The 23393-nt window shown below is 50.3% G+C and overlaps 1 protein-coding gene across 1 annotated transcript in view; it reads right to left on the reverse strand.

Moving 5' to 3' along the window:
• Positions 1 to 6728: 6728 nt before the first annotated feature.
• The window catches only part of WDFY2 (WD repeat and FYVE domain containing 2), a 104391-nt gene continuing 87726 nt past the window's right edge, over positions 6729 to 23393 (reverse strand). Inside the window, exons 8-12 of the mRNA XM_090258960.1 lie at positions 14889 to 14994; positions 10734 to 10835; positions 9824 to 9954; positions 7994 to 8102; positions 6729 to 6782 (exon numbers count right to left, since the gene is read on the reverse strand). Of these exons, the coding sequence (XP_090115086.1) occupies positions 6753 to 6782; positions 7994 to 8102; positions 9824 to 9954; positions 10734 to 10835; positions 14889 to 14994 (478 nt within the window). The 3' untranslated portion in view covers positions 6729 to 6752. The remainder of the gene's footprint in view (positions 6783 to 7993; positions 8103 to 9823; positions 9955 to 10733; positions 10836 to 14888; positions 14995 to 23393) is intronic.

A 23393-nucleotide genomic window follows, 5' to 3' on the forward strand; every position in this document is an offset into this window, starting at 1 on the left:
AAACCTCAGAGGCATGCAATAACATGCATGTGCTTCTGCTGACTCTCACGCAGGTCCGCTCCGTGGGTGCACCTCAGCGGAGCGCAGTGGGTTGTCTCCAAGCAACACGTTCGGTCTGGATTATGTTGCAGATTCCCACGTCCTCCCTGGGCCACAGGCCGGCCAGGCCAGAGTATGTCCCATGGCAGTGGCAAGAGCAAGGGAGAGGGCCCAGCAGGGGCAGCGGCCGTGGCAGGAAGTGCTACCCAGCCACCCCCTCACTGGCCGTTCGACACTGCGCAGACCACTGATTGCTTGCCTCCTGGGTGCTTACCCATGAAACGGGCCTCACGGGTTTTCGGGGAGGCTTTCCCAGCTGTATGTGCCTTCTCTGTCCTTGTTTGGGAAGTTCATTAACTACAGATAAACAAACTAAGAAGGGCTACATGCTAAGTGTATGTTCTATGCTTAGCCTCTGGGGTGAATGGGGGCTCCCCCCGTCTCTAGACTGCTGCTCTGCTTGGGGTGCCGGTGTGGTCTGGACACTCACCCTCCACCCCAAGGTTAACACCAAAGCAGGGTGGTTGGGGTGTATGTGGCTACATGGCATGGCCGGACAGCAGCAACGACAGGACCACAGCTGCAGCGTGGTTTCCACAGATGTTTTATTTTAAACCATGGAGGTGACCTTGCACTGGCATTGCACACGGTAAGGGCCCCGCGCCCGGCTCAGCGGGACAGCAGCGGGGGGCCGGGGAGGGGGGCGGAGCTTGGAAACGGTCTCCACACTCAGCAGCCCTGGAAGGCAGAACGGGACGCAGATGCTTCTAGACGCTGCAGGAAACCCCTGTTCAGTCCCACCCGAGCACACTCAGAAGTCGGGGTCAAGGCTGCTGGGCTTGCTTGGTGGAATCAGTGACAGAAACCGCATTTGAGAAATCTGCTCCAGCTTCAGGCTGGTGACACTTCCAGCCTGACCCCTTGGAGCACCTCTCTTCAAAGAGAAAGGGATGCAATCCTAGGAGCCCAGGTACGCTGCGGCCAGGGCACCAGCACGCTCCCCGCTGTCCAGTTGGTAACAGTCTCTGCACTTTCCGGAGAAAGATTTTCCTCTGCAAACAACAGTACCTTGGAAAAGAGTCCTTTACAAAGCAAGGCAAATGGCATAAAACACACACATATGTGAAAGCACAGTGGTTACCAGGGACACAGTATTTCGGTCCGTACGTCCTTCTGGCGTTTGCTGCTGGCGCAACACTGTCATCCATTTAAATGGAAATAAAAGTGTAGGAGTGAAATGCTTTTTTCAAACCATTTCCCCTCTTTGCGTTATAGTTCGCCCTCTCCCAGTTCCCAGAGAACCAGGGGGAACAAAGGGGGAAGAGGGAAGAACCATGAACTTCAAGGTCAAACTCTAAATTTAACCTTTTAAACCAACCTGTACTGCCCTGGCCCTTTCTCTCCCAAGAAAGTCAGATACACCTTTGGCTCACAAAGGGGAACATTTTAGTATCTGCTTCCGATGAGATGATACTGTGATTAAATGCCACCTTCACCACCTTTTTTGAAACCTCCTAGATACTACAGACAGAAAACCAGAGAGAGCAGTATTCCTGATGTGCCAGAAGACGGAGGCATTGAGAGTTGGGCTCCCACTGAGCTGAGTTCCGTCGGCGGCGTGTGGACCGGTCACCGGTCATGGGTGAGGCCAATCCAATGATAAACAACATTCACGGAGTCGCAGGACAGGGGGATGGGCAGGGACCCTGAGAACCACCCCGCATCACTCCAGCTTTGATCTTCTTTCCACATCACTGACAGGGGACCTACGGCCCGGTCAACGTTCCCTGGCACCGGAGGCTCGAGGGAGGGATCCCATGCCAATTCTGGACAGATATAATCTTTAGACATTCATTCCTTTGGTGTGTTAGGCCTAAATAGGCTTCTCTGTGGGAAGGGTAGCATTTAAAGACAAAATTACACACTAACGGCCTTCAACTGGAAGTGTGCCGCATGGCTGTCAAGTTGAACTGAAGTTTAACTATGGACGCGGGCGTCCCAGAACAAAGCCATGGGCACAGGATACATGGGTACTGAGAGAAAAGAAAAAGGCCAACAGATGCAGCAGCAGGCACCAGGAGGTGCCAAGCCCCCAGGGAGAGGCGGGGTGGCCCCAAGGCAGCGGCTGCCGGAGCCCTTTTTCTCTTTGCTGAACTGAGACAAGGTTCCCTTGCACTTGGAGGGTGCTGCCGGGACGAGGACGGATCAGCTTTGCCACACTGTGCTGAAATGGCCCAGCGCCTGCAGAACGGGAGGCTGAGAGGGGGCAGAAGGCAGCAGCGGCCCGCTGCACACCCACAGGCCTGGCTCTGCATGTCGGCGTAATGCCGGCTGTCTGGCTGGCACGGTCCCCTCTGGCCACAGGGCCAGGCCTCTCCTTCTCCAAGGGGAGCAGCTCAGCCCAGGCCTGCGTGGCCTCCAGCTGCACCCACCTCACCGCCACCACAGAGGGGCTGTGCACCCAGGAAGTTCAAAGATTAAATCACCATGGGTCATTTTAAGGTAACAATTCTAGGCACTTCCAAAGAAGAACCACCTCTGGTACTCGCCTGGGCGGCAGGAAAACCTCAGCTAAACCAAATGAGCCTCTAAGTGAACAAATCAACTGTGGCCGAGTGTGCGCTGCCTCCCTGTGCAGCCATGAGCACCCACGGCTCACAGTGACAGGAGACCCGGCTCCAGGACCGCAGCTGAGTCCTTGGCGTTCTCCGGCAACTCCTGACCGCCCGCGGCCCCCACGCAGCAGGCCGACGGCCTGATATCGGGGCTTTGGTTCGGTCGCTCCTGCGAAGTCACTTCCTTACTCAGCTCAGCCGTGAACACCCAGCTCAGAAGTCCTTCCCTCGGCCCCACCCACTGGGGTGCGGGCGCCCGTCTGCACCTCTATCACTGAGTTCACCCCAATGCACTGAAATGACCCATCTACACATCCGTGGGGCCCCTCCCAGGCCCGGGCAACGCCGGGTGCAGAGGGAACCCTTCACAACAGTCAGGTGACCTGGACCAGAACCTCAAGCGTCATCTAGGTAGTGTGTTGACACGGAACTTAATTCCTGTTTTTTCCAATCGAGTTGCTAGTTATCCATCAGAACTTCACACCAGGAAAAACCCAACTGAGCATTATTTTTGAGAGAAAAATGAGAATATTTTGGTAAAATGTTTTCTTTCCCTTTAAAATAAAGACGTCTTAGTGAACAAGGTCTTTACATGCAAGTAAAACGACTATGAAAAGGGAAAACCAAAAAGAATCTCATTTAATGAATGTTTATGTCCAGCAACTTTGATACATAGTTCAGAGCTATGTGTTTCTTTGCTTTAAAAGTCAAAATTCAGGCTTTAAAAATAGATGGATGTGAAGGGAAAAGAAATTATGCCTTTAAAGAACTGCATCTCAGAACATGAAAAGGTGACGTTCCATAGGAAGGACAGGCGGCAGGCCCAGCGGCTCCCTCCAGCCCAACTCAGCCCCAGACCAGGAGCCCTGACTCCCACTTAAATCCTGCCGCCGGGGGGTCTGTGGGGAAGAGTGCAGAGGGGGTTTCCGCCGATGGAGACCCGCACGACTGTCTCACTACACAGCACCTGCCCGTCATAACCACGGAGAAGCGTCACACCTGCCTGTGAGGAGGAACCGACCTCATTCCCCAGGGCTCCCTGCCTCGAGGGGCTGGCAGTCACTTCCCAGGTCATGCTCAAAAACAGTCGGGCCTCGAATATGCGTCTTTCAGATTCTCTTGTTCACCCCTCGGCTCTTCTAATTGCCTGGGAGGACCAGTGTCTGTGCGTAGGACACTCCAGATCTCTGAAGAGCCCTTCCAGTTTCACCATTTTATGATTCTTTGAACAACTCAAACAATCAAGAGAGAAGCACACCGTGGTTGATTGACCTGGTATAAAGACGCACGACTCCAAGGACTCACGGGCAAACCACTTCTGCTGCCGTGGAGACACACCCAGGTGTTAAAGGTTCCAGGACGCCACGTCTTTGGAGGAGCCCAGAGCACGTGGTTGGCCTTATCCGACCGGAGGAGGAACAGCTGCGGCGCAGTCCTGCCGCCTCCCCAGCCCAGCCGTGCTCAGCATTGCTCGCCGCAGCTGCTTACGGAGACTAGAGCAAAAATGGGTGTCCCGTGGAAGTCCAATAGGGTAAACCCACTGCGATGACCCATGCTGGTCCCGCTCCCGCTCCTGGAGAACGGAGCCTCGTCCCCACAGCATGTGTGGGAGACGCCCGACACCAGAACATGTGCCTAAGCTACAAAAACGGGGCAGAGTCCACGTCAAACTCAGGAACACACAGCATCACACACACACACACACGATTGGTGTGCTAAGAGCTTCTCACCAAATCCAAGCACCCGTCACACGAGGAGAAGGAAGAGGGCAGAGCAACGGGGACCCTGATGGACCTGCAGTTTGTGACCATGACTCTCGTCAGCAATGAAGTGTCAAGTGCTTTAATCTCCATGTGGCTCTGGGCTGGGGTACAGCCAGGCTGCCAGGGAGGTGACTACAGTGATAGGCAGGGTCACAGACAGAGCCACCACGGTGCACCCATGGGTCCAAAAGGGACAATCAGCTTCCCAAATGGGATGTGAGTTCCTCTGGCTCCAGCTCAGATCCACGCCAGGCTGGTGGGTGCCTGGCCCCCTGCCTCTCCAGCGCTGGGTCTTCCTCCCTGCAGAGAAGCACGTTCCAGAGTTCAGAGAAGGAACACAGAGCAACCCATTTCTCTTACTCATTTCCAGGGAGTTCCCTATTATGTTCCTTAGTAATGGCTGCAGGTTCCGGTAATAAACTGAATTCCCTCTGAAAGCTCTCTCACAGAGCAATCACACAGAAAGACTCAGTGGACTTGAAGAGCGTGATGGCAAGCAAGGGTAGCGTGGAAGGGCCAGGGGAGGGACTCTGGGAATCACTTCTGCGCGCACACACGTGTGCACATCACCTAAGAGGTGGGGCTGTGGGCCAGGTGTGGCTGGTAGTACTTCTCTAGGTTAGAAAGAAAAGGAATCAGTGGTCATGAGGGAAAAAACTGCTTTCCAGGAAAAGAGAAAAAAATAGGGACGATTTAAAATACTACCACCGAAAGGCTGTCAGAAGTGAACAAGACGCTGTGGAGGTAGGGGCTTGAACAGGACGGGCAAGTAATTGCTCTGATCACCTGCAAGGTTTGATTTAGCCCAGCAACCCCCAGGAGGCTCAGTGGTCCTCGCAAGGCCCTGAACAGGTGAGGGCTGGCTCGGGTGGCACATGGGAAGTGCCTGGAGAGGGACAGGCACATGGCACATGGCTGTTCACTCAGGTTCTATCGGTATAGGTGGAAATAAGATTTTTAAAATGAACGGCAATATCCTGAATGGAGTCGCTACACACAAGAATATATCAAATCTGATTGGTTTCCCTTCAAATGACAGTTCTTCAGGTTGATTTTCTAAAGTCCGTTTTTACATTCCCAGCAAGAACACATCCTGTGCTGCAGGATTCAGTACCTTTTATGTCTCAGATCAGTTTTAGTATAAAAGCGAGTGACGAGTTCTAGTCTTTAAAGGGAAAGAAAATACAGGTGATGAGGACGGAGCAGAATACAATCACGCAGTAATGAACACGTTCAAGTTCAGAGGTGAGGTCACACAGAGAATCACGCCCTAAAAACGTGTTTTGCCCTGGCGGGGTAACTCAGTTGTTAAGAACGTCACCCCAGTACACCATGGCTACCCGTTTGATCCCCAGTCAGGGCACATTCAGGAATCAACCATGGTGCAAAAATTAGCTGAACAACAAATTGATCTTTCTCCTCAAAACTAGTAAGATTATAAAAAAATATTTTTTGAAGGACACAGGGTTTTGTGTTTTCCGGTTTTTTGGTTGTACCACGAGTGAGGGAGAGCTGTGTCAATAAAACCGAAACACGAGAAGGCTCAGAAGGCCGCAGCTGAATTAGAAATGACCCAGGCACTGACGGCTGCAGCTCCAAGTCATAACTACCTGCTTCCGAGAGGACAGTGGTTGGGAACAGCTTTCTCACGGCAGTTTTTAATGTAGGAAAGACAAGAGAAAATGAAGCACAGACACCAGGCCATTTCTACTCAACGAGAACATGAACAGGGCAGACAGTACAGCTCATTCTTCAGGGGACTGAGGAGCCGGCGGGTAACCCCACACGAGTGGTTTTCCCAGTCTCGCCACGGAGGAGGCCTCCTAGGACGGCGGCAACGCTGCGGAGAGACGGTGAACACGGGCACGCTGGTGAAAAGCAGGTGGGACGAGGGCAGAGCGCTACACGGGGAGTCAACAGCTGCTGGCCACGTGATCGGGGCCCGCGAGACAAAACATGGATGCGGCTTTGTAATGGCCAAGGACACCCTCATTTTCCCGACACGCAAACCAGAAAGTGAAATGAAGTTGTTGAAAAATATAAAAATGGAACGTCCCACAGAGAGTTTTCAATATACTCAAGGCAATGCAGCACAGCCAGACTGTATAAACCATTTGTTACAAAAATATCTTCTTTTAAGTCGTAGGAACAAGTCGGAAGAGTCCCCTGCGAGTGTTCATCCACGAGCTCCCCGCTGCGTGCGCAGGCGATACGCAGAGCCGGCTCGTTTCATTGGTGTCTCTCCTCTCACGCGTCTGCCTGCGGCTCTCGTGGTGACCCGCACGAGGACGGTGTCACATCTCGAGTAAACACTATCTGCTGCCCGGGAGTGTCATCAAGATACTACCGGGGTCATGTCCCACAACTGTCAAGAGAAGAGAACATGCACAATGCACTAAAATTAACTTGTGGTGAGGATAACCAGTCCTTATAGTTACATTCAACTGAATTCTCTAATTTAACAAGCAATTAAATTCTATACCACCATGATTCTAAACTCCTTAAAATAGTATTTCCCTCAGAACGACCACGGCAGCTGGAAGTTTTCATACAGCTCGTGGAGCACAAACGCAGGCTGGAGCCACTCGGAGATACACGAGGCACCGAGTGGGTGCCAGGGATGTGCGGTGCCCGCTCCACACCTCATCCCATTTAACATCCAAGCAGTTCTACCAGGGGTCTCCTTTTCAGAGATAAAGGAGCCGAGGCTCCCGGGGGTCACAGAGGCCGGGCAGCTTCCACAGGGGTTATTTGAACCAGCTCATCCTGCTGCTGCCTCCGACACGGACAGGACGGGCCTGGAAGCAGAGCCCCGTGTGCTGGGCAAGCCTGTGCTGGCTCTGCGCCCTTCAGAAAATGACGCCCGGGGGCCCCGTCCGTGCTGGACCTCTGTCCTGGCACTGAAGCCACGTGCTCTCCCACGGTCCTCAGAGAGGCAGGCCCCGGAGAAACGCTGTGGGTGACTGACCTCCCTGGGGAAAGGCCCTGTTTATTCCTCACCGGCTTATTCAAGCCCCACCATTCGCTCAGTCTCATCTCATCACCTCCTTCATGAAGCCACCCCAACAGCACAGTCTCCCTCTACGGGACTCTTAAAGCACTTCTCGTCTAGATCACTCTTGGCCACTGCATATGTGACCTGCTATTCACTGCCTTTCTAAGAGTACGTCCCAATAAGCCCTGGCCGGGTAGCTCAGTTGGCTAGAGCATCGTCCTGATAACCCAAGGGTGTGGGTTCGATCCTTGCTCAGGGCACATACAAGGAGAAACCAATGAACATATCAGTAAGTGGAACAACTGATGTTTCTCTCCCTACCTTCCTTTCTCTCTCTCTCTCTCTAAAAAAAGAAAAAAAGAGTACGTCCCAATAGACTAGCTGTTCCTTGCAGGCAAGAGCCACGTCACATCTCGGTGTGTATGGCCAGGGCCTGGCACGGGCCTTGTGTGACACAGGCTGTCAGAAGCGCTCACAGCCGAGGGTAGCCTCCTGAGGAGATCTCATGTGGCCGCGGTGCTCCCACACGCGTATTCTCCCAGGGCCGGGGCCCGAAAGCCCCTGAAATAAGATGCACACACCTTGATGACCTTGTCAGTGCCCGAGGTCAGCAGCCACCCTCTGGTCGCGTCGAAGTGCACGTGCACGATGTTATGTTTGCTGTCGTGGAAGGTGGCCGTGGGCGCGCGTCTGCGGGGAGCAAAGTTTCCAAGAGTGAAAAGCCGAGACGCGGGAGCAAAGGCTACCCAGGGGGACGTTAAACCCCAATTTTCAGCCCAATGGCTAAAGCTGCTGCACTGTTAGAAATGCTGCTCAGATCTACCTTTATTACCGGGTGACCTGGTGTGATTTTTTGTTTTAAAGTAACAGATTCTTATAGTCTCCAAAATGAGATGATGAAAATTTCAAAAGTCCTTTATAGATTGTTTGTTGCTCTAGTAGACTATGAAAATCCCTGTTTTTGACAAATTAAAAAAAAAAAAAACAAAACACCAGAGTATTTTCGCTAAGTCTGAGCTCAGAAAGACTTGCTGGTAAACAACCTACCAAACAGTGTTCTACTTTTTAATCTGTGCATTTTTTTAGTAAGAAGGCTGTCAGTTGCCAGGTGCTCTGAAGGCAGTGAGGGTGTTCTCACAAGAAGAGGCTGGAGGAACAGTGTGTGTCTGGAGGGTGGGTCAGGCGGGCAGCTTCTCTCTCACCACGTGCCAAGGGTGCCCGCTCCCCGCAGCGGTTCCTCCAGGCGCGACTGTTTTCTCTTTTATCAACGGCTAACTCTGGGGAAGAGACCTTCGCATACTGAAACTGGTTACTTTAAAATATTTAGAATTAAAGAGTTAGGTTTAATTTGCAATCCCCTAGTTAGACCCTCTGGATCTGTGTCTTTATGAATAAAATGAAGAATTAAACTGGAGTATCTCTAAAATCACGTGCAGCTTTCTAATTTAATGAGAAGAACTCATTAATATCATCGAGTGTGGTGAGTGGAAAATAATCAGTGAACAGAAATCCTTATGGAAAGGCATGTTAATTTATATTTCATATTGAATAATAATGAAAATCATGTAAGTTAGGGTTATCTGTAAAAGAATGCTGTTTTATTAATTTGCCAAGAATTCCCTTTAAATGTTGATTTACTCTGGTGCATTTAAAAAATTTTAAATTTTGTTTTACTTTGGTGCATTTTAAATGTTCCTATTTACACGCAGCTTTTAAGACACCCACCTAGTACTTAAATGATTTTACTTATACGAGGGGCCAGAGGTATGTGGGGGTGAAAGAATTAGGCAGCCATTTCCCCATGAAATGCTGCTGTAATTCACGAGAAAATAAACCTCGCACAGGGCATTCTGTTTATATGTGGGGCAGTTTTCAGCTAACCCGACACTAAAGAGACAGTATAGCTCTGTCCCACCCCTGAGCACGCTGAGACACAGTAACCCAGGGTCCTGGGTTTCTGGGCAAGACTGACCAGCAAGACGGAGCAACTGGGCAACTGGTCGTGTTTGCTTCTTAGGCAAAGGGGCTTAGCTCTTCTGGAAAATGAAACCCCTGGAAGCTGGAAGCTGATCTGGCCCCTGTAAGATCCCAGCTGGGGCTAGAAAGTGCACCAGGGCTCCTGAACTCCTGGGCACTTCTCAGGAGTATACAGAAGGCTCCGCTTGAAGAATATCTGTTTGCAACGCACATACCCCGGGGGCTGAGAAGAGCAGAGAGAGGCGCCCTTCGGGCGACTCTCTCCTCTCCTCTCCCAAGAGAACACAATCTCGTGGTGGGAAGGAGGGCCTTGCCCACTTGCCATGATCTATACTCTAAACGAGCAGGAACCAGGGCAGGACCGTGGTGCTGGGCGCAGATCGCAGGGCACAGTCTCCTCGCCCTCGACAGCTCTGCGGGCTGCTGGCACTTACTCTTCGTCGGTGATGGCCTCGTGGCAGCTGTCACAGACCCTCACTTCAAACTCGAAGCCCATGAGGGGGATGGAGGAGCGCTTGGAGCTGCACTTGCCGCAGACGGCCCTCCCGCACTTGCGGCAGTGGTGCTGGGGGACAGAGGACACGCGCGTTACGGTGGCCGGGGCCCCGCGTCACCCGCTTTGAGGTGAGCGTGCTAACCCCGAGGGCGCTGGAGAACGGAGAGGGGCGCCCCAGGCGTGGTCTCCTTTTGCGCTCCACTTATTCAGAAGGAGGGCTGCAGGGGAATACATCTGGCTGCCCCCTCCCCGCTACCCCCCCCCCCCCAATTCTTGGGTGTCGTCACTGTGAACTCCAGGGGAACCGTCCAGCAGTCAGATTATCTTAACGCGGGGGGTAACGAGGAAGGAGACCGTGAATGAACCCTGAGTCAATCTGCTGTCCGTACTGCGGCCACGCTCAGCCCAGGCGAGCAATGGAACAGATTTCTGGTTTCCTCAGGGAGGAGACACCCAACCAGAGTCAGACGGAAATGCTGCATTAGATGCTGGTCTACGCGACGAGAACTAAGCCATCAGGAGAGCAAGAAAAATCATTAAGAAGAAGTAGGTACCTCTTCTAGAACTGCCTGTTCTAGTACCAAGGAGCTAAGCATGATCCCCCTAACTTCAAGGTGTATTTCAACAGACGCCACTGGAATTCTAAAGTCAGTCCCTTAACTGCTTCCCGGGGGTAAGTCGCGACAAAATTGAATCCAGCAGGAACGAGCCAAAGTAAATAAAGAGAATAAATGGACGTGTAGCCACAAAGCAGCTCCATGGTAAGAATTAACGTCTGTTTCTTCTAAGACCACAAGGTAAGGTTCTTTCCACGCTACTGCACGCTGAGAAAGTGCCACGTCACCCACCTGTCTTAGGCCAATTTTCCTGCTGTCCCACATCTGCTTGAAGTTCCAGAAGAAGGGCTGGTCGCACTTCTGACAGGAGTCGCTGTCCAACCATTCAGGGGTCTTGTCAAACAAACAGAGCACACAGCAGCCACCGTGAGAAGCCGTGAGGACAAGGGAACCAGTGACAGTGACGAAACTTACAGAGATCAGGAGACAGTGATAAGGAACAGAAGCGCAGCTTCTCAATCATTTAAAAAATATTCCCTGGTGTGTACTATGTGCCAGGCCCTGGGGATGGAGTGGTAAAGGACAAGAATCTCATGGAGAATCATCATGGAAGGTTAAACACGAAAATATCATTAATAATAACGGATTGAAGAAAGGAGAGTGCAAAGGCCTGAAAAGACGCACAGAGCGTTCAGAGTGCGAAGACCCAGGCGGGGGTGCAGGAGTGCCGGGGGAGCCACGCTGAGGGTTCAGGACTTCACCGCATGTCCTCTGATCGTATGCAGTTACGGCTGCTCTGATCGTGTACAATGATAGCCAACCGTACATTACACACACACACGCTACCCGTGTTGGAGGGACAGAGCCTGACCACCGTGGGTGCTCAGGGCCGCCACGTGCCCACTGCCCCCCCGGCGGCAGGGCCCAGCAGGGTCTGAAGCCCTGCTCCTTGCTTCACGGGCCACGCCATCTTCTGACTTAGTCCACTACTTCCCAGCCCCATCACGAGTGCTTTAAATTATGTCGGACGGGTTTAAAAGTTGTGTTAGGCTTAAAGCTATTCTTCAGCACATCTCTATAGAGGATGCACATGGTCACTCTGCATTCGCTTCTCGAGTTCCACGGTCACCTCTGTAAACTCATCACCTGCCTAGGCACTAACCCATTTCCACGTGTCACCAAACCCAGGCACCTGGAACAATAATCCCAACCCCGGGGTCTCCCGGAAGGGAATTCTAGGGAACTCCAGTTTGACTCCTACTGTCAAGAGGCTTGCGATCAAATGAGCTCGTGCACGTGGTAGACAACAGCCTGCCTGCTTCCTCCCGGAGCTCACACCGCACAGCAGCAGGCAGGCCTTTTCCTGGTGCTGTCTCCCTTCCCTAAGGAATTCCTGCCATGCAGCAGGTTTAGGGAGTCAGCCTGTTCTCCTACCTTCAAGCAGAAATTAAAAGGTGACATTTTAAGAGCTCTAATTCTTGGTCTATTTATTAAAACGGAAGAAAAGAAGTAAGCCTTCATTTCCTTCATGTTCTAGGCATTTTAAAGACAGATTTAATAAAATACAAAGTTTTTAGCTAAAGACACTATTTTACCCCCAAAAGTTGTATCTATGTTGTGATCTTTCAGAACAGTTCTGATGCAGAAAGATTTACCAAAGACTTTAACACACACACCCCCTGCATTTTTTACAAGGAAGCACCCAGGGTTAGCACATGCATCAAATACACCAGAGTGGGTGCCTATGAATGAGGAGGGAATTGGGAGTAAGGATCAGGAAAGGGAAAAAATAAATCACCATGTGATATGTAGTGTGATTCCATTTCTTGTCAAACTAAAGTCTTCCATATGTGTGTACAGTGATCCCTCACTTATCACGGGTATTACATTCTAGACCCCCCGCGGTAGGGGAAAATCCGCGAGGTAGGAACCTTACATTTATTTCAGTATTTACTGTACAGTCCCGCAAAATCCTGCGATATAGTGAAGAATCCGCGATAAATAATTATAATATTTAAAAATCCCGTGATACAGTGAGGCCGCGATAAGTGAACCGTGACATAGAGAGGGACCGCTGTATGTAGAGAAAAATGTAAGGAGGGACACTGGCAGCCTGTGCAGGGCGTGTTTCTGGGTATCACGAGTCACTGACACTCTATTAGTGAACAAGCACTCTGTGACTTTTATACTAAGAACATTTACTATATATACTTGGAAAAAAATAAAACTTGAAAAAACATTTCACGGACCCGAAGGATGCCAAGTCGAGCGCCATCTGCCCGGCCCCCCAGCCCGTTCCCCTGGCCCGGCCGGCCTCCCGCCTCCGCGCAGGCACATCCCGCTCACCTGGCCTTGACTCCGCAGCTGCTTCCCCTGGTGAGAGTGCGTTCGGGCCCCACCACCCTTTCTGCACCACGTCCTCCCACAGACGCTCCTCCGAGAATGTTGGACGGCAGCGTACCGCCCGTCCCCAGATCCCCGGACACGCAGCGCTAATGGTCTGACAGCCACCGCGGCTGGCTCACAGGCAGCGCCTGACGGTCCCCGTTGCGCTTCCTCCCACCTGTGTTTTCTCCTTGGAGGCCTGCGGTGAGCGCTGCACGCACTCGCCATACAGGAGGGAGCTGCGCAGGTGCCTCTCAGCAACTGTGTTGGTGTGACCCTTGCAGAGAACGGATGGATGCACACCCACTGCTCCCTTGGAGTTCTGAGTCACTCAACACGGTGTCAGCTAGTCCGCAAGGACCCGGCGCTCAGACAGGGGCACGCCAGGACGCGTTATTTCAGCGAGGTGGCTCCAAGGACCGCGCACCACCCACCTGGCTTCCTTCTCCTCCTCTGGGCCTCTGTGCATCAAGGGTGGGGGCTGCACGCTGCCCCCAAGGAGCCCCCTCACACCAAGATGGGCCTCGGTGGCAGTCGGGCTATACTGAGCTAAAGGCAGCTGAGACCCTGCAGCCTGGGAGAAACTGTTACCTGGCTCTTACAGAATGTAAATGAGGAACCTTGCCCAGGAGAGTGGTCACCAAAAATACAATCTGTGACCCATCTGTAGGGAAGGGCCAACTTCTAATTACTGGACGCCTGTTCTTACTCTCCAGCAGCGGCCTTCGTTCCCTCTGAAGCCCCGAGGCGGTCCTTCGCTCAGAGCAGCATTACCTCACTTTCCCTGGCCGTCTTTGAACCTCTCGTGTACTTGGAGTTCCCGTACACACGTATGTATTAGATTTTGTTCTTTTCTCTTGTTCACCTGTTTCCTATCCATGGGGAGATTAGACCAGCTGAAAGAATGCTGAGGGCAGAGGAAAGCTGCTCCTCCCCTACAGGGCATCGAGGGAAGGGGCCCTTGGTCCTCTGCTGCCCCAGTCAGGCCAGGGGGAAGCAAGGACAGACGGGTGAGGCTGTCCCTCACCTGAAGCAGGCTTCCATGAAGATTCACGGGTCCCATGGACAGCCTGGCTAGCACACAATTACCGATTTCCCCGCCTTCATACTGATGGGTACTTTCAAAAACAATATTCTACAATTCCCTACTTCCTAACAGAAATGATCATTTTAATTAGTTACTAATAGAACTCCGTGGATTTATGCTTTGAGCAAATCAAGTTTTAATCTTCTTAAGCAGTTAATTACTGGCATTTGAAAGGCATTACATTGTGGGTAATACTCTCTTCAAATGAAATTGGGTGAGGGCAGGGAAAGAAGTTGGGAAATGGCTTTTGTCTTTCTAAAGTGTTGCTTTTCTGAAATTAGAAAAATATACACTATTGCTAGGAAAGTTTACCCACCATAATTCTACAGAAATAACTGAGGATATAGCTGCCTTCAATGTACTTGTCAAAGGAGATATTCAGCACTTACATCAGTTGTTAAGACGCTCAAAGGCAAAGAAGACTCATTAAAAAAAAAATCGTTATAATAACACTAGTAATATATACTTAAAAATGACAACGTATATATTTATGTCAGGAGAACTATTTAGGAAGTGACTCATAAAGAAGCATAAAATAATTATTTCTAATATTTCTATTAATACTGAACTAAGGATTCTTACTTCATCAGATACCATTTCTCACACAGGAGACACTGTTTCCACCAATAACATAAAGCACACGAGTTTCTGTTTTCACGGGGAACTTTACACCAAAGGGCAAATCACCTGGAAAGAGAAGGGTCCTTTTTCTCACCTGCAGTTCTGTTGTGAATGTTGCAACAGATCTGAAGTCTCAACTGCTTAATCTTGGTCTAGATCCTTATGAAATCTCCGTTACATAAATGCTAAATGCCAATTTGTGAGGGGCAAAAAAGTCAGAGACTCCTTTTCTCCCAGAATGTCTTCCTCTGACATGTCTTATTTGACGGCTTAATTATAAAAGCAGCAGAAACCAGCAGGAGGGGCGGCTGAGCTGTCTGTCAGCACAGCCCAGGCAGCAGCCCCGGACCTACCTCCTGCCTCTCCACGTCCATGTTCCAGACGACAATGCCCCCGTCACTGCCACACGAGATGAGCTGCCGCGTGTGCTGCGCGTAGGACAGGGCCTGGACTTTGTCACTGTGAGAGAGAACGGGGGTCAGCCTCGGCTCAGGAGAGCAAGGGAAAGCCCTAGGGAAGGACGTCCCGCAGTCAGCGTATGAGCACCCCCGCGACTGAGCCCCGAGTGCGGATCCGAGGAATTCGCTGCAACCGTGGTGCTCAAGATTTAAAAGTCAAAGTGCCTATTTCAGCTGCTGAGGCCCCAGGCAGAGGTAATCTTTGTCCATTACCCACACTTAAGGAGAAAAGCTGATGGTCAGATTGGTTATAACCTCTTACTGCTTCCCTCCCTGATTACATAAAAGGTCCTGCGGCATGTGTTCATGTTACACTTGTTTCATGTCACGATTCCCGACATTTTCCCCTGACCAACCAATTGAGCTATCAGGCCAGGTCATGACATGCTCCTTTACAAAGGCATCTTTTGAAAGTTTTGGAGGTTATCCTTCGAGAAGCCCAGTGGATTAACCCGACAGAGTCAGACAAACGCTGTTGCCCACGGCGTGAAGCCCGAATCGGGGACTTGTCCTAGGCACGCCGTTCCTCGGCTCCCAGGCTGACTCCAAAGCATCAGTGCACCTGAGCCTCGCCAAGTCTCTCCAGCAGTTCTCTAGTTTCTGCTCCCTCTTTACTGATCTGTGTTTATCTTTCGTTCTAGTCCACGCATGGCTGACCAGCTAGGCCTCCTGGCGGCAGCCCCGAGGGAGAATTCAGTTTTATGGTCTGACAAGCGGATGATCACCCACAAAAGATTCTATAGAGAGATATTTTCTGTTGGGTCGGGGAGAACAGGGAATCTGAGTTCTTGGTCATTTTTGTTTGAGTATTCTTCTATTTTGAGCTCAAATCGATTAAGAATTCTGTATCCCCTGGGAGGACGGAGAGCAGCTCTTTGAAATTTGGCCTGGTGATGTTTTGACCGATGGCTGGAGCTGCAGGACGGAAGCTGTGGAGCCCCATGCGTCTGTGCCTACAGCTCAGAAAGGCCCACACCTGCTGTCGTGAACGGGCCTTTCCTATCTCTGGAGCGGGTCAACAAATTAGATGCCAGCACGTTTTAAGTGATAAAACGTGTTCTGTTTGGCTTAGAAAGCTAACAAGTGCTTTTATAAATTGAATATTCCTAAGCTTCACAGAAGACAAGGAACTTAAATCCCAACACCTTAAATTTACTAGACTTAAAAATAAAAATTATTTTACAGAAAATACTAATTCAATAAAATTTTAAGAATCCGAGTTCACAAAATGAAGGTAACTCTTTGGCAAATGAGACTAGCGCGATAAGTTTTAAAGCACGGCTATTTCTCTGATTGACCAGTTGAGTTCTCCTAAATTCATAAAGGATAACAGGCCAAGTAAGTTAATATTATGCCCGTATGTTTAAGGTTATATAAAATACAAACTTGTGTTCAATTAAATTGCATAATTGTTACTGATAAACTTTTAATATAAATAATAATTATGTTTTATAGACTATGCACTTGGCGGTAATTATCTTTAAGTAACTTAAAAGACTAATACATTGAGGTAACGTATAGGTAATCATTGGACACCCACCTAGATAATTGCTAAGTAAGTCAGAATACCCCAATTTTGTTTACAAAGCATACTTAGTTCACTTATGTTTGTTTCTTATTTTTACATTCTGTACACAGGCTACAATATTAGAGAGTCATGTCAATGAACAGGTTCACTTTTGCCACTTTAAGGGGATGAAAAAGTGACGTCTGTATCACAGGAGAAATTTATGTATGCCCGTGAGCTTGCTAGTCTGCAAAAACGCCTGTATGCGACAGACAGTTAGTTCTTAATTCTCTCCTTCCTCCCAATTTTCTCTGCGAACACCGGTTAGTTCTTTGGTCAATTATTATCATTAAAATGAGTGGCTGAGAGTAAGCCAGGTTCAGATAAAAACAACAGAAATTGTATATGCACTTTTTTGGGGGGGGGGTACTGGGGGTAATTTTTATTCTACAATTTTTTAAATGTCTTTTTTAGCAGCTATACTAGGAAATGCAAGACACGATAAGCTGCCCAGACATAAAATGCACAACTGAGAGCTGCCCCCACAGCAAGATTATTATGATTTCTCGCCCATGTTGTCATCAGTCCTTTCATAACCTGCCCCCGGCAAACACTGTCCCCATTGATTAGTTTGCAATGTCTAGAGTTTTACATAAATAGAACGATAATAAAGTATATGAGTTTTTTTAATGTTTTCTTTTACTCACTGTAATTACTTTAAAATTTATTTTTCTGGTTGGGTGTATCAACAGCTTTTTGTTCGTTTTTTTTTTTTTTTTGAGTTGGATTTTATTTATATGAACCCATTCTTCAATTGATGGATATTTTGAGTTGTTTTCAGGTTGGAACGATTACAAAAAAACAAAAGCATGTCCTTTGGAGTACAAGTCTCTGAATGGGCACGTGTGTTTATTTCTCTTGGGCACATACACAGGACGGATCCAGAACAAGTGGACCACACGGAAGGTGCATTTAATTTTTGAGAGAACGCCAAGCTGCTTTCGAAAGTGGCTGCCCCGTTTCTGTGCCTGCCGATAGTGCCAGGCTTTATTCCTCCGGAACCTCACCACGATTGGGTATGATTGGGCTGTTAAACTTTAACCCTGTACCACATGCACAGGGGCATTGGATTGTAGTTTTAATTTGCATTTTCGTAGTAACCACTGACGCTGAACGTCTTGTCCTGTGTTTACCTGCACATGTGCTTTTTGAAAGAAGAAGAGCAACTTCGTCTTACAGCAGCGGTTGTCACACTGTCTGGTCCTGGGACCATTTTACACTCTTAAAAGTTACCCGAGGACACCGCGCGCTGTATCAGTGAGTGCTAACTGTCAACATTTACTGCATCTGAAACCAAAACTAAGACACTTAAAAATACTCATTTGAAAATAGCCATGATGAACCCATTCCATTTTAACAAAAATAATACATATTTTATGAAAAATCGCTCTATTTCCCAGAAAGACACTCTGATGACAAAAAAGGCATCGTTCAACATTTCAACGAGTCTTCCCAAGGCCTGGCTGAGCAGGGGAGAGCCAGAGGCACATCTCTCTCTGCATCTGAGATGATGGTCCTCACCATGCAGCCTCGACTCCACGGCATACCCTGAGGACAGACTGACAAGAAAGGCAATTCTAATGTAAAGTATAAATTCATTCCAGGGTATGAAAGAGGAAAACGATTTACTCTGCATGACTCAGTAAGATAGGAAAACCGCTAACGCGTCTTGTGCAGTGAAGATGCACCCAATGCCCAAGCCCCACCCCTGCCTGGAGCAGCCGGCTGGGACTCCTATTTTCTGTTGCCTACGCCTGTTATCTACTCTTCAGGTTTTCCTGGGAACTAGTTGAAACCTCTTGCTATTTCCCGCATTAGTTAATGACTAATATAAAATCTTTGAAATACAGTCAGTTAAAAAAAAAATCAATTGTTTTCTCTCGGTCCGGTTGGTCATTTCTTCCATTTGCAAGTATGGTGTGCCACCATTCTGACATTCAGGCACAAGAAGGGAAATCTGTCTAGTTGGACAGACTCATAGCCCTGTGATTTGAACTACATTTCATTTGTTAAGTGTCCTGATACACATCAACGGCCTTGTAAAACCAAAATAAGCTCCGGAAGGAACCGCACTGCCACTCATAGCTGGCAGCAACCCTCAGCAGCAAATACATAATTTATAGAACTCCAGCGATGTTCGCATTCCAGCGCAGAAGAGTGGGACTCAGTGAGGAGCCCTGGCTTCCAAGCTTTGCAGTAAAGCCGCTCCAGGGCTTCTTGACTTAAGGATTGAAAACGCAACCCCCTTGCAGTTAAAAAGGTGAGAGAACACGCCAGGGTCACAGATAAAGACAAAAAGACATCACCGCAGCTCTTAGACTAGAGAGTATTTCCAAGCTAGCTGTCACTCCCTGGACAAGGGCCCTAGGCACTGCAATGCCCATGAACTGAGGACGGCCTGGAAACCCCGCTTCACACCCACCAGGGTCGGCCCGCACCAAGACTCTTCTTCGTGGGACAGCTTCCTGTCCTTTCTCACTAGCCCCAGAGGTAACGTACATCTGATGATCAGGTCCAGCTACCTAATTTGGGGGGCCCAATGCAAAATGAAAATGCAGGGCCCCTTGTTAAAAATTAGTTAAGAATGACAAGACGGTGCGCGCTGGGCATTAAACCGAGTGAGGACCTTCCGAGCACCGGGCCTCGTGTGACTGCGCTGGGCACAGGCCTGCGAAGCCGGGTCTGTGCCTGACACGTCTTCAGGAAAACGGGAGGAGACACCATTATCCTCTTTACAGAAACAGATTTTCAGGCAAAGGCTAACGTCTGCCCAAATCTCAAAATCGGTCCTCTTCCATCCCCTACTAGTAGGAGGACTTAAACGTATAGCACCTTTCATTTCTTCGGTGCCAAGTCCGAGGTTACATGGTAAAAATCTCATCTTTCTCTTTGATGTTCAGAACCCCATGCTCATGCTTTCCAGACCTCAGAGGACCAGAGGGCCTCGTGGGCCATCCGCACACGAGAGGGCCCCCAGATGACTGATACCGGGGGTCACCCTACACCTGAGACCCTCGGAGGACTTGCCTTGCCGGGAACCCTTGGACCACAGCTGGTCTGAAGCTGAACCCAGGGACGCCTGTCTGGGAACCAGTTTAAGCACCAGCAGAGTTGTGCTGTTTACTGGCGAGGGTGGAAGTTCAGACTAGCCACTGCCCCTCCGTCACCCGCGCGAAACTCTGAATTTAGTTCATGCAGCTCCGCGTGGGGCGACCTCCGGACCCTGAGGACCAGGAGGCGCGTTTCAGCTCCTGAGGCCCGTGGCAGGAGCGACTCTCCCAGTCAGACTGTCCCACCTCTGCCTTCTTCCATACCTCCAGCTCAGCGCCGCAGAGGCGGGGCCTGTTTCCTGAGTCACCTCCGTGTCCCAGGTGCCCGGGGCAGCCTTGGGTGTAGACGGAGCTCAGGGAACACTTGGTGACTGTATTATGGAGAGAGGGAGTTGGTGTACGTCACAGGGTTTCCACGGAAAGGCTACCATCAAAGAGAAACTGTAATCATATCCAAAACTATACCACGGAACACTACTCGGCCATCAGCAGAGACGAAACCCTGCCATTTGTGACAGCGTGGATGGCCCTTGAGACTGTCACGCTAAGTGAAGTAAGTCACACGGACGAAGCTAAGCACCACGGGATTTCACTCATACGTGGGACGTAGAACCGAACCTTGGGGACACAGACAGCAGTGTGGTGGTTCCTGGTGGGGTGTGTGTGGGGTGAGGGGGCCTAATATGGGGACAGAAGACGGTTTGACTGTGGCTGGTTGGCACCCAGTGCAATGCACAGATCCTGTACCACAGAAGTGGACGCCTGAAGCCTATGCGATCTGATTAACCAACGTCACCCCATGAATTTAATTTAAAAAAGATGAAAAAAACACCAAAAGCTTAATTTTTGAAGTATAATTTTTAGGAACAAGAATAATTTTAACTGCCACTTATTAGCCTTTACTCTTGGAATTATTTTATTTTTATTTTTAAACATTTTACTTATTTAGAGAGAGGGGAAGGGAGGAAGGGAGGGAGGGAGAAACGTCAGTGTGTGGTTGCCTCTCTCATGCCCACAACTGGGGACCTGGCCACAACCCAGGCCTGTGCCCTGACTGGGAACCAAACCCTTTGGTTTGCAGGCCGGTGCTCCATCCACTGGGCCACACCAGCCAGGGCCGGGATTATTTATGCACTATGTCACGAATGCTTTCTGACAACCTTTGAGGGTCTTCTTTCCGACATTACCCTTTCTTTAGAGCCGAGAAAACCGAGGATCAGAAGGAACTGCCGTGCCCAAGCCTTCACAGCCACTGCAGAAGACTGGATCGGTGCCCCCTCTCTGTCCCCTCTTTTTGATAAGATTCTACCCTCTATGAGAACTCTGGTTTCTAATGCTTTTATTCATGTCTTTAACCAGATAGTAAAGAACAGGAAAGACAGCTCTTCCCCTCTATCCTAACGATTCTCCAGTGCTACAGTGAGAAACACTCCTAGATCTCAGATCTGACAGGAGAGCTTTTCTACCTACAGATCCTTACCCACCCTTGCAACCCAGAAGCTGTGCTCGGTGATGGCCAGAGGGAAGGAGGCAGGGGCTTGATGGGGGGGGAAATGGGGACATCTGTAATGGTGTCAGTAATAAAAATGAAAAAATAAATAAGGTAAAAAAAAAGGATTTTACTTCCTTTTATAATTTTACATACAATTTACCTGATGTGAGAGGGAAAAGCACAAATTCTATGTATTATAGGTTTATTTATGAACAGCCTATTTATATAACCAGAGGCTTTGAGGAGGCTTGTGACAAAGGTCATACACGTGGTGAGGACAGGAAGAGAGAAACCTAGAGCTGGGATCGTGAGAACAGAGCGCAAACACACAGGCCAAGCCTGAGGCCACCCGCAGCCCCCGAGGAGGGACCCACCACAAGGGACCACACCGACCTTGTTCTGTGCTTTAAATCAAGTTACCATTAAATTAAATTGCCAGAAAGTCTCAGAAGCCTAGGAGAAGAGTGTTATAAGGAAAATTACAGTCGTAAAGTTGGTCATGCAATAATAGATACTCGTCGGCAGCCGTCCGTCTCGAGAGACGATGGTGTAGCTTCTCAAGAGTCTATCTGCACCGCCGAGAATGGCTGTGCAGTCCGACTCGGGAGTGACATGGTATCTGTCTCCTCCCGTGTTGAATCGACATCTTGTGATGACGCTGAAGCTACAGAGCCTGGGCAGGGTGATATGGAGGGTCTGCTGTTGCCCATGCAGCAGACCCCCCCTCTCTTCGCAGCTGAAGGGTCCAAGGGAAAGACGGAGTCAATACAGCTTGGCTTCAGGTGCGCCGCAGGAGTTGCCGGTGTTGACTACAACGTCAAACCGCCTTAGGGACTCCGGCTCCGGATTTTCTGTCGGGGTTTACTCCCTTAGCCTTTCCCCTGAAGACGTATGCCGCAAGGCAGCGGAGGTTTTTTGGAGTCAGAGTTTTCCTTCTCTGATGTGCCCTGACTGGAAGATCGAACCAGCGACACTTAGCTCGCAGGCCGACGCTCAATCCACTGAGCTAAACCAGCCAGGGCAATAATAGATACTATCTATGAATAAAAAGGGTCTAGAAGCCCAAGCACCGTTACTGGATTTGGCAAGGTGGACACGGGGCAATAACTACAGGTTTGTGCTTCGATGATATCCATCCGACTGGTAACTGACACTGAGAAACATAACTGGTCCCAGAAACCGGAACCTTTCCTTTGCCTTTCCCTTCACAGAACTAGCAGATAAGCACGTTCCCTTTGCTGCAGGGGACAAAAATACCAAAATGCTTCCAGTGCAGAAAAACACTGTGTTGAAGCCGCTTTCTTCGGGTATTTTTCCTTGGACTCAGACAGTTTTGCTGTCACCAGTCCAGTGCGACAGCTCTCTCTGTGCTGACGGGATTTTACCCACAGAACCAGACTGGTCACCAGCATGTCGTACGGCTGCCGCCGAGAGAGGACCTGCAGCGGCAGGACCTGGGACAGAAGCCACAGGGAGCGGTCCCTCCGCCCCATGGTGGGACATCGCCAGGACAGGGGAAGGCAGTCTCCCTACCCCGAGGGGCGGGGAGCTCCGGTCCTGTCTGGTGTCCCCAGGTCGGTCCCCGATTTGGAACCCTGACCACCATCAGTCGCCCCGGGGGAGGGGGGAAAATGAGTCATCGTAGGACAGCCGAAAGGGCTGCCTCGGGCCCCCAGCAGGAACTCTTCGGCCTCTGAAGTAGAAATGAGACAGGAAACGTCACCAAGCATGGTGGGGACATGTGCTAGTCAGTCTTCTTTCTCCACCTCCGGGGCCTGGCGCAGTGCTGGGTGCCAGAAGGCTCTGAGCAGCTTTCTCAGCTCAGACTGCACCCAGCTCCGGGAGCCTCGGAGGGCGGGAGCTCAGTGTTGTCACCTACTAAACGGTGTCTGGCTCCTCCCTTCCAGAGGGCTGCCGTGCCGTTAAACGGAGGGGTCTGTGGGTTTGGAAAACTCTTTATGAAACGCGAGGCCATCACCGAGACTGGCCCAGCGGCCGTCTCCAGGGCGGAGGAAGGGCAGCCCTGCGGGCGGGCCTGGGGCTGCTCCCTCCCTGCCTGGCACCCGTGCTCCTTCCTTCCTATGCCTTCTTTGTGTCCCCACCCTCCTGTTTCCGGCAAGTCCAGTGGCTTCCTTACCCCCACCTTGGGTACCCCGACCCACCCTAGCAGGGTGGCACCAACCGATGCTGAAGACGTCCGCTTCTCCTAGCTCCGGGGCTCCAGGGCTTCCCCTCTCGGGCGAAGACCCCACCTCCAGGGTCACGTCACGACTCGGCTTGAGTTGCACGAA

Source organism: Furipterus horrens, unplaced genomic scaffold (genome assembly GCF_987537825.1).
Source record: "Furipterus horrens unplaced genomic scaffold, mFurHor1.1.pri manual_scaffold_12, whole genome shotgun sequence".
NCBI lineage: Eukaryota > Metazoa > Chordata > Mammalia > Chiroptera > Furipteridae > Furipterus > Furipterus horrens.